Raw genomic sequence first — 15,578 nt, 5'->3', positions numbered from 1 at the left:
AACATGAAATAGTTTTTTGTATCATGTTTGCTACAAACAGCTACTGGCTTACTGAGACTGCTTAATAATTCTTGTTTTGTTTTTTTACAGAAGAACATTTTAAACCACAGACCCGACGGTTTCCATTTAACCAAGTATTTCATTTCTTCTCCACGAAAAACACTGAGGTCCTGATAAAAAGGCATTGTCATTACAGCAGGACGCTATATTGCATGAGCAAATCTGCATTCAGGGAATAATGTAAGGGGAATAAAACGTGGGCAGATATGTATAAAAAGGCAAAGATATTTTGTTTTAGAGACATGCATCTCAATTCACAGTTTTCATCAATCAAGACAAAGGTAGTTAACCTGCTTCCTGCAGTCAAAGGTCACGAGGGCAGGAGAGGACATGTGGCCACAGTGAATCATTTTTTTGTTCACAAGCCTGTCGCAGCAGCAGCATTTGTCTGATTAAAGTAAGACTAGCAGTAGTTGAAAACAGCATGCGATGAGTGGAAGAGGTGTATGCGAATAGACATGTCCCACAGTAGCTGCACTAAAGCCAAGTTTGTAATATTTTCCCCCAAATTCAAAGACCTATTTCCCTATAAATATCTCCACTGCACAAAAAGGCAGCTCTAGCCTACTTTCAGCAGAGGACAAGGTGAACCCTTTCCGTGCCACAGTAAATAAACACCAAGTGCTTCGCTACTTCCCTCCCTCTATTTACAGGGGGTTATCTTGTCCAGTCCAGGCCAGGCTGGGATGTAGTAGCGAGGCAAAGTGCCTTCCATGAGCCTCTCCATCCAAAGCCCCAGGCGGTCCAGTTTGTGGTGGATCTGCAGCGTGGATATGCTGCGGGATCTGTTGGATCTGCGCGGTGGGTGCTCATCCCGGGACCTGGACCTCGATCTCCCCCCCGAAGCGCCGCCTTCGTCCTCAGATGACTTACTGTCGAGGTCTTCCCCGGTGTAGACGGGCTTAAACAGGCAGAGGTACTTTTTATGGCCGTTGAGGGCCAGCACGTAGCCGGTGTAGTCCATCTTGTGGTGGCCACAGTCGTCCTCGTCCGCCTCCATCTGCATGGCGTTGTGGGCGTATTCCAGCAGCATGCTCATCCACTCGCTGTGCTTGTCAATATTGAGGAAGGAGAAATGCAGCGTCAGGCTCCTGGGAGAGAGTTGAAAGAAGGAATGGGGTAAAGTATCTTTAGTTGAATCCACACAAACAATAAATTGATCTTATAATTCCACTAACATCAAACATCTGTCTCACACATCTCGAGCACCGCTCCTTTTATCAGCTTCACACTAGGCATGTATTTATTGTATGTATGTTAATTGTTAAGGGCTCAAGAAGTGTTTAATTTGAACAACTCAAAAGTTGAATATCAATACGAATTGAATAAACAGACCTTCACCACTCTGGAGCAGCAACTGCTGGGACTAATCAATGTAGGTTATAATAATAAAGAGCTTTATTTTCACAGTACCTTTCTGAACAGAGTTTCAGAGTTTAGATGCTTTACAAGTATACAAATGACAAAAATAAAGGCAAACAATAGAAAGCAGTTAAAATACATTTATATAGACAGATCTCCTCAGGAAGCTTGTTCCAAAGAGTGGGAGCTGACGGAAAAGGACATATCACCTTCGGTCCTCAGCCAGGACTGTGGAATGGCTCTCGGGGCTTATCACTGAGGACCTCAGGCTACTTTTACGATTTCAGAAAGAAAAGCTACAACCAGCATTAACCACAAGCCAAACAAACCTCCCATTCCAAACCGGCATGTTTAGAATGGGCCCCTGCACTAGTTTGTTCCCAGAAAAGAAAGTTGAGCTCACCCTGTGAAGGAGTAGACCTCTTTGGCAAACTTGCTGAGAAGGATGTTCTTGGAGGCGTCTGTGAGCACCAGCACGACGTTCATGTGTCCGGGCCTCAGCTTCACCAGGTTGCTCATGTAAGTGATGTCTGTCAGCTCCGTCACCTCCACAAAATTCTTCTTAGGAGGTCGACTAAAATCAACAGCCAAAACAACAAACTTAAAAACCCTGCAACCTAAATAAAGTGTGAAAATTCTAAATGTGTTCTTGCCTTGAAGTGGCAGTCTCTGGTGACCCATTTTCTGCTTTTGTTCCATCTTTTGTCTTTGGTTTGGTCTGTTTATCTTCACTGGAGTCACTGAAAATACACACACACACAAAACGTTCTTCCTGAGGGGCATGCATTGGTGTAGCAAAGTAAAATGAATGGCATCATTCGTTTGCTTTGGCTTAAATCCCAGGAGAAGATGCTGTTCCCGTACTTACAGTTTTGGCGACCTATCGAAACTTGTGTGGTGCATGAACAAACCTGAAGGCCTGGATGACCACGGTTCCAAACAAGATGAACAGGGCGGAGAAGATGAGGGACAGGAGAGGCATCATCTCACGCCTGCAAGTCATCACAGATGTCAACACATAGTGATGTAGTGCCATGCGTAATTCAGGATAATTATATTTATATAGTTTGCGACTTTAGAAATGTTGTTGCTGACTTGTCAGAGATCCGTCTAACTGTTTGAGGGGCGGTCAGGAGCATCTGATCACTCGGAATCGTGTTTTATTGCCCAACAAATTTAAACACACAAGGAGTTTGCGATTGTGTATTTTATATAAAAAGTATAAAATATAAAATAAATACTATAAGCAGCAGGGGAGGGACTGTGCAATACGTTGTAAGTAAATAGAAGAGACTAGATTGTGCAAAGTACAGTTAGACCGTTATTCTTCAGAAATTGAGAAACTGGCCCTAATGCCACAGTGTGCGCCGGCTTAACATTTCCACCCACCAGTTGTTATGCAGAATATCATCCATGACCTCGGACAGGTAATCGTAAGATGCATAGATCCATCGGATTACGAACATCTATAGAGTGAGAAAACAACATTCAGTTACAGCAATGGTGGTGGCAGAGGTTTGGCCAACAGAGCAACGTTCAGCCTCAGAGAGAGCGTACAGAGGCAAACTCGTTGTTGAGCTCCGGCAGTATGGCGTCGTGGACGAGGATGGACGGGTCCTTCTGAAGCCGCTCCAGCTCCTCCAGAAGAGACTGCTTATCTTCGTCACTGCCATTCCAGGCGGTCACAGGCTTGAAGAAGGCCTTCCCTGCAGCATTACGCCTCTCCAGGATCACCACCTGCTCACACCAACAACAGACACAAACAACAGACGGCCTTTAGCAATGCAACACGTGACCAGGAAGTATTTCAAAGTCACGCTATGAATAGTGAATTGTTCATAGCTGTTTGTTGTGCTCTGTGAGGAATAACCCTTGAAATCATTGCTCATAGCAGCTTAGCACCAATGCATTATTCTGTTGCATGTTAAAGCAACACCATGACACTTTTATTGAGCAACAGCGCCCCCCTGCAGCCACACATGGTGATTCATTATGTTGGGCTCAGTGTCCGAACAACTGAACGGTGGACATTTCTCATGATCCCCGGCTTCCTGAACCAGCTGCCGCTGTAAGTAATTCACCAAACTCTGTGTAGAATTCCAGATATTTTAAAATCCCCACTGAATATTTGAGATAAACGGTGGTTTTAATCACTTCTTAGTCTTGATATCTGATCCACAGTTTGGCAATACTTTCAAACTTACTGGGCCTGGTTCAGAAAATTTAAACTGCGACTATCAGTTACACAGTTCTCACAGATTATACTCCCTAGCCAAGGTTACATAGAGCAAGAACAGATGTGAGCTTGTGGGAATGAGAGCAGCACCACTCTCCCTATTCAACGTCAATGAACCAAATTCACAGCAGCAATTTTAAGATTAAAAAGTGGCATAGTCATATTGCTTTAAAAAAAAATCTAGTTTTTCATACATTTTATATCCTAAACTCTCTAATATAGATTCATATAGAAAGCGAAATGTGTTGGTGTACCTGCGGCGGTGACAGTGCACTGTCCTTGTTCTGCATAAGCAGGTCACACAGTGGCTGCTGGAGCTGCTGGTACACGTAAGCAAACCTCACAACTTCCTTGGTATTGGTGGATGCAAATAAGAGGAACGCCTGGTTCCCGAAAGTAAAGGTCTCTTCATCACGTGTGATCAGCAGGACACAGTATCTGAGGAGAGGACGGATAAAGGTAAATACAAACTGCATAGCTTGAAATCACTACAATGACATTCGGAAATTACGACGAAAACTATTTCGTTTGGTTTGATAATTTTAAACAAAAATTTGTGGGAACAAGCAGGAGGAGTTTGCTTTTCTCTCTTCAATCCAGCATGATCTACATTCCCATTGTAGATAAAAGCCAGATGTTTTTGACCAGCGGAAAATGTGCTCGAGAAAATGTTAGGTTCTCTTACTTCCTGCGTCTGTGGAACTGTTTGACAGGACAGAGCTCATTGAACAGCTTCTGATTGACCAGCCTCGGTGCGAGGAGGAACTTGTTGTTTGACATGAACTCGTCAATAATTTGCTTTTTCATTCCTTTGGCCTGCAGAGAAGAAAAATATACATAAAACAGGGTGAGGTGGTATATTGATGAAAAAAAGTAATTAACAGTTCAAATAACTAAATCAAATCAAAAGAAAAGTTGAGCTACTTTACTTCCTCTGCTACATTTTGCTGTGATTCACCTGTATAATGTCAGCAGGCTTCTCAGTGCTCTCCTTGAAGACCAGCATGGTGGGAGCGTAAGTGTTGATGTTGAACTGTTTCTGCAGATCGGCAGTCTCTGACAGGCCCTGGTCCACATAGCCAAACTGCAAGTAGTCCTTATAAGCAAATGCCGTCAGCTGTGGAGATAAATTACCAAAATGGTGGTTTCAGTAAAGCGGCACCTGTGGTAGTTTCAAACTGCAAGACAAGAGCCTACTTTGTATAGCAGAGGAACTGCAGGCACTTGGTCAAACAGAAGCACGTGAGGCTTGTTGAGTTGGTGCCAGCTGTTCAGGAACTGCAGGTCGTTCTTGTCAGTGACCTGATATATAAAAAAAGAAGCAGTTTCCTCTATTATGTGATATTCTGCACATACAAGTAAAATGTTAATAACAATCATAGACTGTATATTAAGATGGACACATCTCCAATTTCTCCCAGTATCCATAAATGAAGCCAAAATATCCCGGATAGCCAGAGTCAGTGCTCAGGCGATCAGGGGAGGGAGCCACAGTATTCAGGTCTTGCCAATCCATGCACTCAAACAATCTCAGCTGTCAATCATGACGCTTCAGCCATTTTTGTAGCATCAAATAACTTATTATCACCAAACTTACTGGAATTAGCCCTTGGTCATACAACAGTGAGATAAGAACTACCTAAAAGGACAGAAATCCTCTTTGAGAAAAACGTAGAGGTGATGTTTATGACTTATACAGCACTCAGCCACTAGGGGGCAATCGAGACACTTTGGCTTCACTTTAGAGAGCAGTCAAGTCAACCATCTGTATAGAAAGTTTATGGTTCGTCTGTAATGATAATTTTGATTCAATATAGCAGGATTTACATCAGTTTTAGATACAACCACTAGGAGGCAACAAGTCATCACATGCTAAGGTTAGAGGAGTCAAACTTTGATCAACTGTGTAATACTAAGTGAAGCAGGGATAGAAAGATAGCAAAGTCTGTGTGTTTATTTGGATGCATTTTTTTTCAAGATAATTTATTCCATATTTCATGGCTGATAATGTAGACCTTCATTAATGACTATTGGTGACTTTATATAATATTTTAAATAAGTGTGAAGAATCAGTCTGGTCACATCAAACACCAACACTGACCTAATATTTTGATACTCAGTGGAAAAAAATAAAAAATAATTTTACCCGCTCAACAAGTCTCTGGGGAAGAAGGTCCTCTACGAACTGCCTCAGATGCTCCTTTGCAACAGCGTAATGGAAAAACGTAACTTTTCCATTGATGACTCCCAGTATGGACGGGGTGCGATGAGCACCGAGGTAATTGGCTAACCGCCTCTCATAGCCGACATCCACCACACCAATCCCAACACCTGCAGAGACAGCACATCGACAAACAAGCGCGCGTCAACCTTTTCAACCAGCTCCGGTCAATATCACAGAGTGCAGGGCTGCTGGGTAGTTTGTGCACGTTGTGTGTTCAATGCAAACCTAGAGTCTCCATCTCCTGCACCACCTCTTTCCACACGGGCTCGATGTGGATGCAGCTGAAGCACCAGTCCGAGGTGATCTTTATCAGGTAGGGCCTCTTGTAGCTGTCGGGCACCACGTCGTTGACGTACTGGTTGAAGTGCAGCGTGTACTTGCTGTCGGCGAACTCTCGGTGGTTCTTGCTGTTGAAGGGGAAGTTGAAGAAGGACTCGTCAAAGTAAAAGTTGTCGTGGCGCTGGCTGTAGCGGCCGCCGCCGTACGGCTGGGTGTCATCGGTCTGCCCGTAACGGTCGTAATTTGCACGTTTCTCCTCGCTGGACAAGATCTGAATGTTGGGCACGACAAACATGGGTGTGAAACAACAGCCTGAAGTCAAACTGTAGCTGTGTCTCAATTCAGGGGCTGCGTTCTAAGAAGGATGCAGTCTACCCGGCCCACAGAGACCATGGAGGTGGACTGGGAAGGGTGAACCAAAAGAGGAAGGTCTGGTCGACAGACACTTCCCCCAGCTCGCCCCGTCCTTGTTGCTGCTGCCAAGCGACAGAGCTCAAGTTGGACATGGAGAACATTTGAATGCCCCTTGATACTGTCATCTGTTCAGATGGGTCAAACCACGATGCTCAAGTGCAAGTTGGCTGCCGCTTGCGAGAGCCATTTGATAGATTCATCGATGGATACTTTATTAATCGCATGGGAAATTTAGATCATCCAGTAGCTTATACACTTAAACACCTCACTGACATACTGAATAAATCACATATTTACAGATACAGGAATGGAATGATGTGATTGTGTCAGTGTCCAGTAGGAAAGTGTTCTTGTGCTGCTGGAGTGGATAGTACAATAACATATATATATATATATATATATTAAAACAACAGAAAAAAAACAAAATATATAAGAATATGTAGTGGTAAAGTCTGTGCATGGGGCTAGTAAAGCCAGTAACGTGATGGACAGTGGGTTCGTATATAATAATGAGATGAGATGAGAAGAGTAGAGAATTATTATTTGATGAATTGTTTGTGACTCAAGCGCAATGAATCCTGGGATCGGTTTGGCCGGGAAGGGTCCACCCATTGGAGCCTTCGTTTCTCTGCTAGGGAAGGATACATGTTGGAAGGAGCCTTCTGTCGCTCCTCCGCAGCCCTCTAATTGAGGCACAGCTTGTGCGTTACTATCTTTTATCACAGCAAACATTCACCTACAGTTGACTGATCCCTTTTTTTAAACTGCGACTAACCTCATAAGATTTAGTAATCTTGATGAACATGTCCTCAGCGCCTGGATTTTTGTTTTTGTCAGGATGCCTTGAAGAGGAAGATGTTCGTTAGATTCAACTCAGAAAGTGGATTTATGAGAACAGGTGTCGCCTCGTGTGAATATGTAGTTACCATTCTTTAGCCAGACGCTTGTACACCTTCTTGATCTCAGCCTGGCTGGCACTACGGGTCACCCCCAGGATCTTATAAGGGTCCATCTCAGGGGTGGCCCCTGTCAGCAGCAGCACTGACAGCAGCAGCACCACAGGCAGCAGCAGAGACATCTTTGACCCGGGCATCACAGATTACCTGTAACACGTGAGCACAGCTGTCAGCGGGACGACAACCACCATGTTCACGGTCTGTCAAGCTAAAACGACGAGATTAGCTGAAGATGCTGAGATTTAAAGGGTAGCATGCTAACCAGAAGCTAGGCAGGCTACGTGACACAAGTCAGCTAGCTGCAGACATCACGACATGTTACTGAGACATTATTATTATTATTATTATTATTAATCCCTCGAGGGTAAAGCCGCCCCCGCTGTTTCCTGTCATTGCTCCATCGGGGTTAGTGGCGTTGCTTCAGCGGCCACTTGTCTCCACAATGCAACAGCTTCATGTTCACACTCACCTCAGCGATCAGCCGCTGCTACGCCACATATTTGTTGACGGTTCGATCCCCGGTCGTTAATAACGCTGATGTGCCGGAAGACAACGACAGGGTGTGTTCGCTCAGCAGCATCCCACGGTTCCTTCCTGCGGGGCCGCCTGACCACCACAACCTGCTGCCGCCGCTGCTGCTGCTGCGGAGCGGGTGGGAAGAGGAGGGAGGAGGCGCCACAGCCTCCACTCTCATTTTGGGAAAGTCAGTATATTTGCTTGATTTGTATGTTTTTCGGTTTGAAGATCATCGACACGCATTTGTTTTGTGTGTGTGTGTGTGTGTGAGTAAATATTTGCAGGTTTCTTCTTGAAGCAGTTTCATTCGAAAATGTTAATTTTTTTATTTTGGGATTTGTTTTTGCTCTTCTTAGTTTCGGTGCGTTCATGCGCTCCTCGGAAGTTCGCTGTTCTGATTTGGATGTGTTCCAAAATATACTGCAGGACTCTGCGCACCCTACCCGCCCCTGCTTTAATATTTAATCTCTCCCCTCAGGGAAAGGCCATCATAACTAAGACTTGTCCTCAACAGCACTTACTGCAGAGCCATCAACTCAATAAATGACTCCTTAATCCTGCATCAACACTTTACAAACGCAAAGTAAAAACTACCACTGAATTCTATTGTATGTTTGTATTTTAGTGGGCTCTTTAGAATCCTATTCAATTTGCAAAAAAATTTACTTTTTAATTCTGTATTTTTCATTATTTATATTACATCCACGTTCCATGTTAGGTGCTTGGGATAGATGGATGTACAGTTTGAGATTGACTAAAGACAAAGAAGAAGCTACTATTATAAATAATATGAATTGTTTTATGGGTGATGACATCGGCAACCAGTGTACCGAAATGTTTGCAGACTTACAAAGTAGTTGTTCCAGCTTGAGGGGGCGTTCAGGTTTATATATTTATTTATTCATTTAGGAATTTATTAATTTATTTAATATACAATTCAAACAGAATATGGAAACAATAAGCCATGAATAGACAACAAAGTCTAATTTTACAATGCAAAATCAATCATTTTAATTATCATTTAAATTTAAATCAAATTCAATTAAACATCAGTCAAATAACAAAAAAAGACAAGTTAAAAAAATCATTAAACAATTAATAAATAAATACAGTCGGGAAGTTGTTTCTCCGATTATTCTGACAACACGTGAACACACAATCGCTCAATGGACCAATCGCAGGCAGCGATGATGTAAACAAGGAAATAGCGAAAGCAACCGGGCACAGAAAGAGAAACAACTTCTAACATTTGTACACGAAAAACACGCAAATATATTTTTCGTTTAATTTCGGGGGAACGCTTTTATTCCAAATTACTGACTTACTCCGCCGCCGCCACGTTGTCAGTTGTTTTTTGTGGCAGCTTCTCGTCTCCATTCACTCAGGTGCTGTGTTGTTGTCGGATGGAGGATGGAAGACAATCACAAGAAGATTCTTCAGCGCAACCGGGTCAGTCTGGTGAGCGAGCTGGACCCATCCACGCTCTGCGATAGCCTGCTGGCAACAGGAGTCTTCACCCAAGACATGATCGATGAGATTAAGGTAGTGTTAGCTCATATATGTGTTTATGTTCATTTACTATTAAGTGTTCTAAAGGTTTAAGGTTAAATTATTTACATATGTATCTCTACACATTCAGTATTGACATATATATATATATATATATATATACATTTAAATGTTTCACAAGAACAGGAGTAATGATGTGTTGAATCTGACAATGTATTCTTTCACATTTACCTCAGTCTGAGGCTTTTTATTGGTCAGCTGAGTCACATGAGAGTGAGAACCAGGAAGTGTGTGTGTGTGTGGGTGACGTGATCATAGATATGGACGTGATGACCAGTGTGGAGAACAATAAAGTGCTGCCCAGGAAGTGATCTGTCTCTATCCTGTTGTTCCTTCATGTTGAGAGTGATCCAAGTCCCCCACATCAAACCCTCACGTTACAATAGGAAGAAATAAAAACAAGGTGTTTATGTCGCCAGGGGAGCTGCAGCTCAATGGACGCGTTTTTCAGCAGGTTCAGAAATACTTGAATCAGCCTGACTGACACCAGCATTCATGTCACAGTCCCTGCAGGATGAACTCTATCGCTCTGCTGCCTAATGCTTGGCTGATAAGATAATTACGTCAATATGTGGGAGTGCAGGTGTTCCTATTCTCTTACTGATCTCTACAAAATACCAGACAAATGTCCTATTCATAGACCCCAGTAAATAAACAAATCTCATTTAACAACAATCCATAAATTGTAGAGCCCATATTCGCTCATTGAGCTTAACAAGTTGTGACATCCTCTGCCCTTAACCCTTAACAAGAATGACCAAAACACTACTAATAAACCCTTTTAACAGGGAGCAAAAGTAGAAGCCTCAGGGAGAGTCGTAAGTGAGGGTTCCCTCTCCCAGAACTCCCCTTGAGCAACAGAGCACATCAACAAAATAATAATATTTACGACATTCAGGAGATAAGACGGTGTCTAATATAAATAGAGAGGTACGTCATGGTTTAAAGTATCCATACAAAAGAAAATGTCTGACAGAGATGGAAGGAGCAGTAATGACAAGTGTAATGATAGCAATATTGCCAGTAATAGTAGTTCATGTGAGTGTATTTATATATAGTATATCTAAGCAATCAAGTTGTAATCATTATCCACAACTAGCTACCACCACGATGTGGCCACAGCCGTGATCCTGTATCGTTGTGCTATGAACGATACAGCACAAGGACTGTGGGGAAGAAGACAAGTCAGACCAATACTACCAATACTGATTTTCAAATTTATCACCATATTACATAGGTGTTCAAAACGTAAGAATTTAATGTGATGCTGCCACTGTCCTGACACAGTGTTCTTCTTTCAGAGCTCTGGGACCAGACGCGACCAGGCCAGGCAGTTGGTCCGGGACTTAGAGACCCGCGGCAGTCGAGCCTTTCCTTTATTCCTGCAGTGTCTTCAGGAGACGGGTCAGCAGAGTCTGGCAGAGCTCCTGCAGAATGGAGTCCCAGCAGTTCATCTACAGCCTGCTACACCCACTAAGGTTGACCGCCCTGTGGTCCGACCTCTCCCAATCAGTAAGTGAACCCACACTCACGTTTGTTCATGTCACGACTACCACGAGCACTGGGGAGGAAGATTTAATTTCCCATTTTGTACTTCTACAATCAATTTTAAAAGTCAAGAATTTGTAAAACAAAACAAAAAACGACCATAATTAGCACATAGGACTGCTTCATCAAAATACCTTGTCTTTCTCTTTTAGTAATTAAACACTGTGTGGAAAATAGTATCATGACTTCGATGAGCTTGTCTTGGAAACTTTCTATTAGAAGGAGAAACCACACAAGCCTGGAAAGAGGAACAGTGACAGCACACATGTCCGTCAGTTGCTCCTCTAAGTGGAATTGGTTGACCAGCATCTCAACGTTTCAAGTTTATTCACCAAATACCCCAAATGCAAAACTTACTCAGATTTAATACAACTGCTCCCAACATTTCAGCTTCAATCTTCTTTTCCCCTAATTTTTCCCCTTGAGTGTCTTTAAGCTAGTCTGATCATCTGATTACATAAACTCCAGTAATTTGAACACTTGCAGTCCCTCATGTTGCTCACACATGTGCTCTTTGTTTAGCTTCCCCGATGGATGTCGGTAAGCAGAGAAGAGAAGATGACCCTATCAGGCCCATTCCTCGACCCAGTACAACTCCCAGTCCATGTAAGATATGCATATAAATCCCATATTGTTAACAATCTGAGCTCCTTCTCATTTAACACGTATCAATGCTCATGTCACAGCTCCTGAAAGGGAGGTCATAAGACAAAGGCCAGAGGGCAGAACACGACGGAACAGTATTCAGGTGAGCACCATTTATCTGTTGTGCACTTTACAAACAACAGAAAGACAAACACCGCTGTACAATCGGTTGAAACTTCCCTTTTCCTTTTACTCCCCACACCAGGGCTACAAAATGGACGCCAGCCCATGTGGACACTGCCTCATCATAAACAACGTGGAGTTTGACCCTCAGAGCGAGCTGAGCAATCGTAGAGGCTCCAACATCGACTCCGAAAAGCTGGAGAGAAGATTCAAGACGCTCAACTTCATCGTGGAAGTCAAAACCAACCTGAAACAAAGAGTGAGAATTATTTACCTCAGCCTCTGTGCATGAAACCACATGTGAAACCTTTGTGTCGCTAACAGTCCTTTTCACATTTCAGCAAATCAAGCATGAGCTGTCAGCTTTGTCCAAGAAAGACCACTCACGCTATGACTGCTGTGTGGTTATCATGCTGTCCCATGGGACTGAGGTAAGAGCTGTGCTGCATTTTACCACCAGAGTAATCCTTGTTGATTATATTAAAGAACAAATTATGATTACTCTCGAAAACAGTCAGATTTGCTGGGGGACAAGGTGGGAAGTTATCATCTTATAAAACCGAAATGAACAAAAAAATAAAACCCCATATACCCCCTCATCCCCTATGAGAGACAGAGGGCTGTGTGTACAGATAGAGATGCTGTGTGTGAAAGTGAACATCCTATATTTAGAGCTGCTTACTAACGACTAATTGATGATCAGCAGCTCCTTGAGAAATCCTGCGTTAGTAGCTGTTAAAACATCCATAATTATTTCATCGTCTTCCGCCGTTAGGCACGATTCGGCTTAAACTAGATAAATGCCGCTTTGGATTTGCACGTTCACGCAAGAAGCCTAGTGTTTTCGACTGCACCAAGTCATTTTCACGCCACATTTGGCAAAAGACCACCCCCAGTAAAAAATAACAAAATGCCTGCTGCTTGCTGTTTTCTTTGACTTACACAAGTACAGATCTAGATGACATTTGGGACCTGATGTGTGCTCATATTTATACTTATAGGTGAGTCACAACCGCTTCCCTGGTGCGGTGTATGGTGTGGACGGACAGTATGTCCCAGTTCAACACATCACAAACTACCTCGACGGCCAGCGTTGCCCTTCTTTACAAGGCAAACCCAAACTGTTCTTCATCCAGGCGTGTGGAGGAGGTAGCTAACACTGAATAAACTGTTGAATGAACCAGTCATAAGTCTTTTGTAAGATGTGTTGTCCATTTTACAACAATTAGAGCGTAGACATGCACTTTGAGTGGTCTCACAGGGGAAATGCTTTTGTCTCTGAGGTGAAAGAGACACAGGCTTTGAGGTGTCCCCCGACGAAGTTGAGCCATCCTTCAGGGGAGCCGATGACCAGACAGACGCCATTCCAATGTCGTCCAGCAGCGACTCCCTGAGCACGCCTGATGAACCGGACGCCAGAGCCACTCTGCCCACGCCGTCTGACATCCTGGTGTCCTACTCAACTTTTCCTGGTGTGTTTCTGTCGAAGTTTGTGTCAGAGCTAAAGATACACCTTTTATTTTCTACGTATGTCCTCCCTAATGCCATTTTGACCATGTGACATTTACAGGTTACGTTTCTTGGAGAGACCCCAAGTTGGGATCCTGGTATGTTGAGACAATGGACCATGTTCTTGAGGAAAATGCTGCTATTGATGACCTGGTTACCATGTTGATGATGGTGAGCTTCTATTTATTATTAATTTTATTGTCAATAAATGAACTGTAGGTCCATTTCACCCCCTCAGTCATGTTCATTTAAACATAAACACAACTGATTGTTAACTGTGGCTTATTTCCAGGTGAACAACGAGGTCTCTCAAAACTCTGCAAAAGGGCTCTACAAGCAAATGCCTGGTTCCTTTAACTTCCTCCGAAAACTTCTCTACTTTCAAACCCCAACATAGACCCAGAAAAGTTCAGCTTGTCTCACATTCAGCTTCAGGTTCAACATTTGTCTTTTTCAGTGTCATAAATCTTGCCTGTAATGTTTTTGGATTACGTCTCAGCAGAGTCGTAAGATGTATGAATTTGCTAAATTGTGCTTTTACTGAAATGCCTTAGTGTGTATGTGATTTTATTGATTGGCACAGCTCTCTGTGTTTTCAAACGCTGGCAACTTTTCTAAATGAATCTCTCAGGCGTAGGTGGGATCATGGGAAGATGATGTAAAAAGACACGACAGCCATCCGTTTTCTAAATGGCAGCCAATCAACATGATGATCAGTTTGTGCTCTGTCTCTTTTATACGGATCTTTTCAACAAATGGGATTATGTGTTAAAAACGTTTGTACTTTTATGACAAAAAAGTAGTAAATAATAGTAAATGACCCTGCTGTGAACGGTTGTGATTGATATTCTTTGGTTAATCTGCTGCTGATTTATACTCATATGTTTTTCTACAGCTGCATTTTCCATAATCCAACACACACTGGGCTACAGATACAGCTAATGTAGCACAAACAGCTGGTCAGGGGCAGAATGAGTCATCGGACATTTTCACCAGCATACCTCATGTCAGAGTCTGGTTTTATGCAAACAGTGAGCGCAGAAACAAGTGGGATACAATGTGATTCAACAGCTGCTACATTGTCAGGGGGTAGAACCATTAGAGAGGAGACCTCCAGCTCACCAGCAGTGGCAACTCTTAAAACAACAATTGTACTGTATTCTGTATGAGCTCAAATTGTGTTATTTGATGTGCTACCTCTGAATTGTGACAAGGGAGCTGCTCTCACTCAGTGCACTTTATCCTGATCTCCAGTAGAGGGTGTTTGTGTGTCACAGAGTAATCACCTTCTCACAGATACTGTTTAAGTAGCCTCTATGTGTATAGTGGTTCCCTCCGTTACCACCAGGGGGCTTAATGGAATGGAAAATGGCATTTTGTTTGCAGTTCAGTGACCTCATAACAACACATACGCTTTCTACTCTGGAACTAAGTCTCTTCTCAGGTTCTCTGGTAGAGTGTTCCAGCGACTAGTTGTCCTCTGATATAAGACTTCCTTTGAATTTAAAAAAATGAATAAAGCTGTGTCACCAAATAAGGTGTAAGTACAAAGCAGCACAATAGGTGTGTTTCAAATCAGATGCTGTCACAGATGTTGCTTCAGTAAATTGAAAACCTCACATTAAAAATAACATTCAAATAGTTAAGTCTCTTACAAATGTGTTAGCTATTCCGTTTGAATGATTATTATGGGGTGTTGGTGGTGGTAAATCCTGTAATAAAGTAATTGAACCTGATGTGCTACAGAGTTACTCAGGGATAAGTTATTAATTCTTTAACTGTATATGTATTTTTCATTCTGTTTTACAGTACCATTCTCAGTCAGTTCAGTGGATTCAGTCATTCATCATAGATGCATGTTCATGCTGAAGATTGTAAATGTATTGATGCTCATCATCACTCAATTCTATATAAAGAGCCAAGAACTGTTTACAGCATCTGATTTCACTCTCTTACTGTCGAGGATAAAATGGTCCCAGCGGTTTACAACATTTAACATTCAACAATCTCCAACAGAGGATAACGTAATACTTTAATACTGAGTATTAACCGTTTGTATCCCTTATTGTAATTACAGTGAATTTCCTTTCTATTTAAAAAATCGTTATTTAAGTGGAAACTGTGAAGCTAATTCAAG

General features: G+C 42.6%; 2 protein-coding genes across 2 annotated transcripts; one reads left to right on the top strand and one right to left on the bottom strand.

Annotated features, from left to right (window-relative positions):
• Nucleotides 1–273: 273 nt before the first annotated feature.
• Nucleotides 274–8,139, bottom strand: dnajc16 (DnaJ (Hsp40) homolog, subfamily C, member 16). The gene is made up of 15 exons (XM_062391800.1): nucleotides 8,001–8,139; nucleotides 7,502–7,678; nucleotides 7,351–7,417; nucleotides 6,108–6,432; nucleotides 5,805–5,989; nucleotides 4,856–4,960; nucleotides 4,617–4,775; nucleotides 4,344–4,474; nucleotides 3,913–4,096; nucleotides 2,980–3,159; nucleotides 2,812–2,888; nucleotides 2,334–2,414; nucleotides 2,076–2,162; nucleotides 1,826–1,996; nucleotides 274–1,151 (listed from the first exon to the last, which is right to left on the bottom strand). Exons 2-15 carry the CDS (start codon nucleotides 7,666–7,668, stop codon nucleotides 704–706), a joined length of 2,367 nt encoding a protein of 788 aa, XP_062247784.1. The 5' UTR covers nucleotides 7,669–7,678; nucleotides 8,001–8,139; the 3' UTR covers nucleotides 274–703.
• casp9 (caspase 9, apoptosis-related cysteine peptidase) lies at nucleotides 7,958–15,378 on the top strand. Its single transcript, XM_062391801.1, has 11 exons — nucleotides 7,958–8,234; nucleotides 9,433–9,589; nucleotides 10,918–11,128; nucleotides 11,687–11,770; nucleotides 11,851–11,912; nucleotides 12,015–12,191; nucleotides 12,274–12,363; nucleotides 12,934–13,081; nucleotides 13,216–13,404; nucleotides 13,503–13,612; nucleotides 13,734–15,378. Exons 1-11 carry the CDS (start codon nucleotides 7,987–7,989, stop codon nucleotides 13,836–13,838), a joined length of 1,581 nt encoding a protein of 526 aa, XP_062247785.1. The 5' UTR covers nucleotides 7,958–7,986; the 3' UTR covers nucleotides 13,839–15,378.
• The last annotated feature ends 200 nt before the right edge of the window (nucleotides 15,379–15,578 follow it).

Source organism: Platichthys flesus, chromosome 7, assembly GCF_949316205.1.
Source record: "Platichthys flesus chromosome 7, fPlaFle2.1, whole genome shotgun sequence".
NCBI classification, from domain to species: domain Eukaryota; kingdom Metazoa; phylum Chordata; class Actinopteri; order Pleuronectiformes; family Pleuronectidae; genus Platichthys; species Platichthys flesus.
This window is presented reverse-complemented; position numbering and strand designations above follow the sequence as displayed.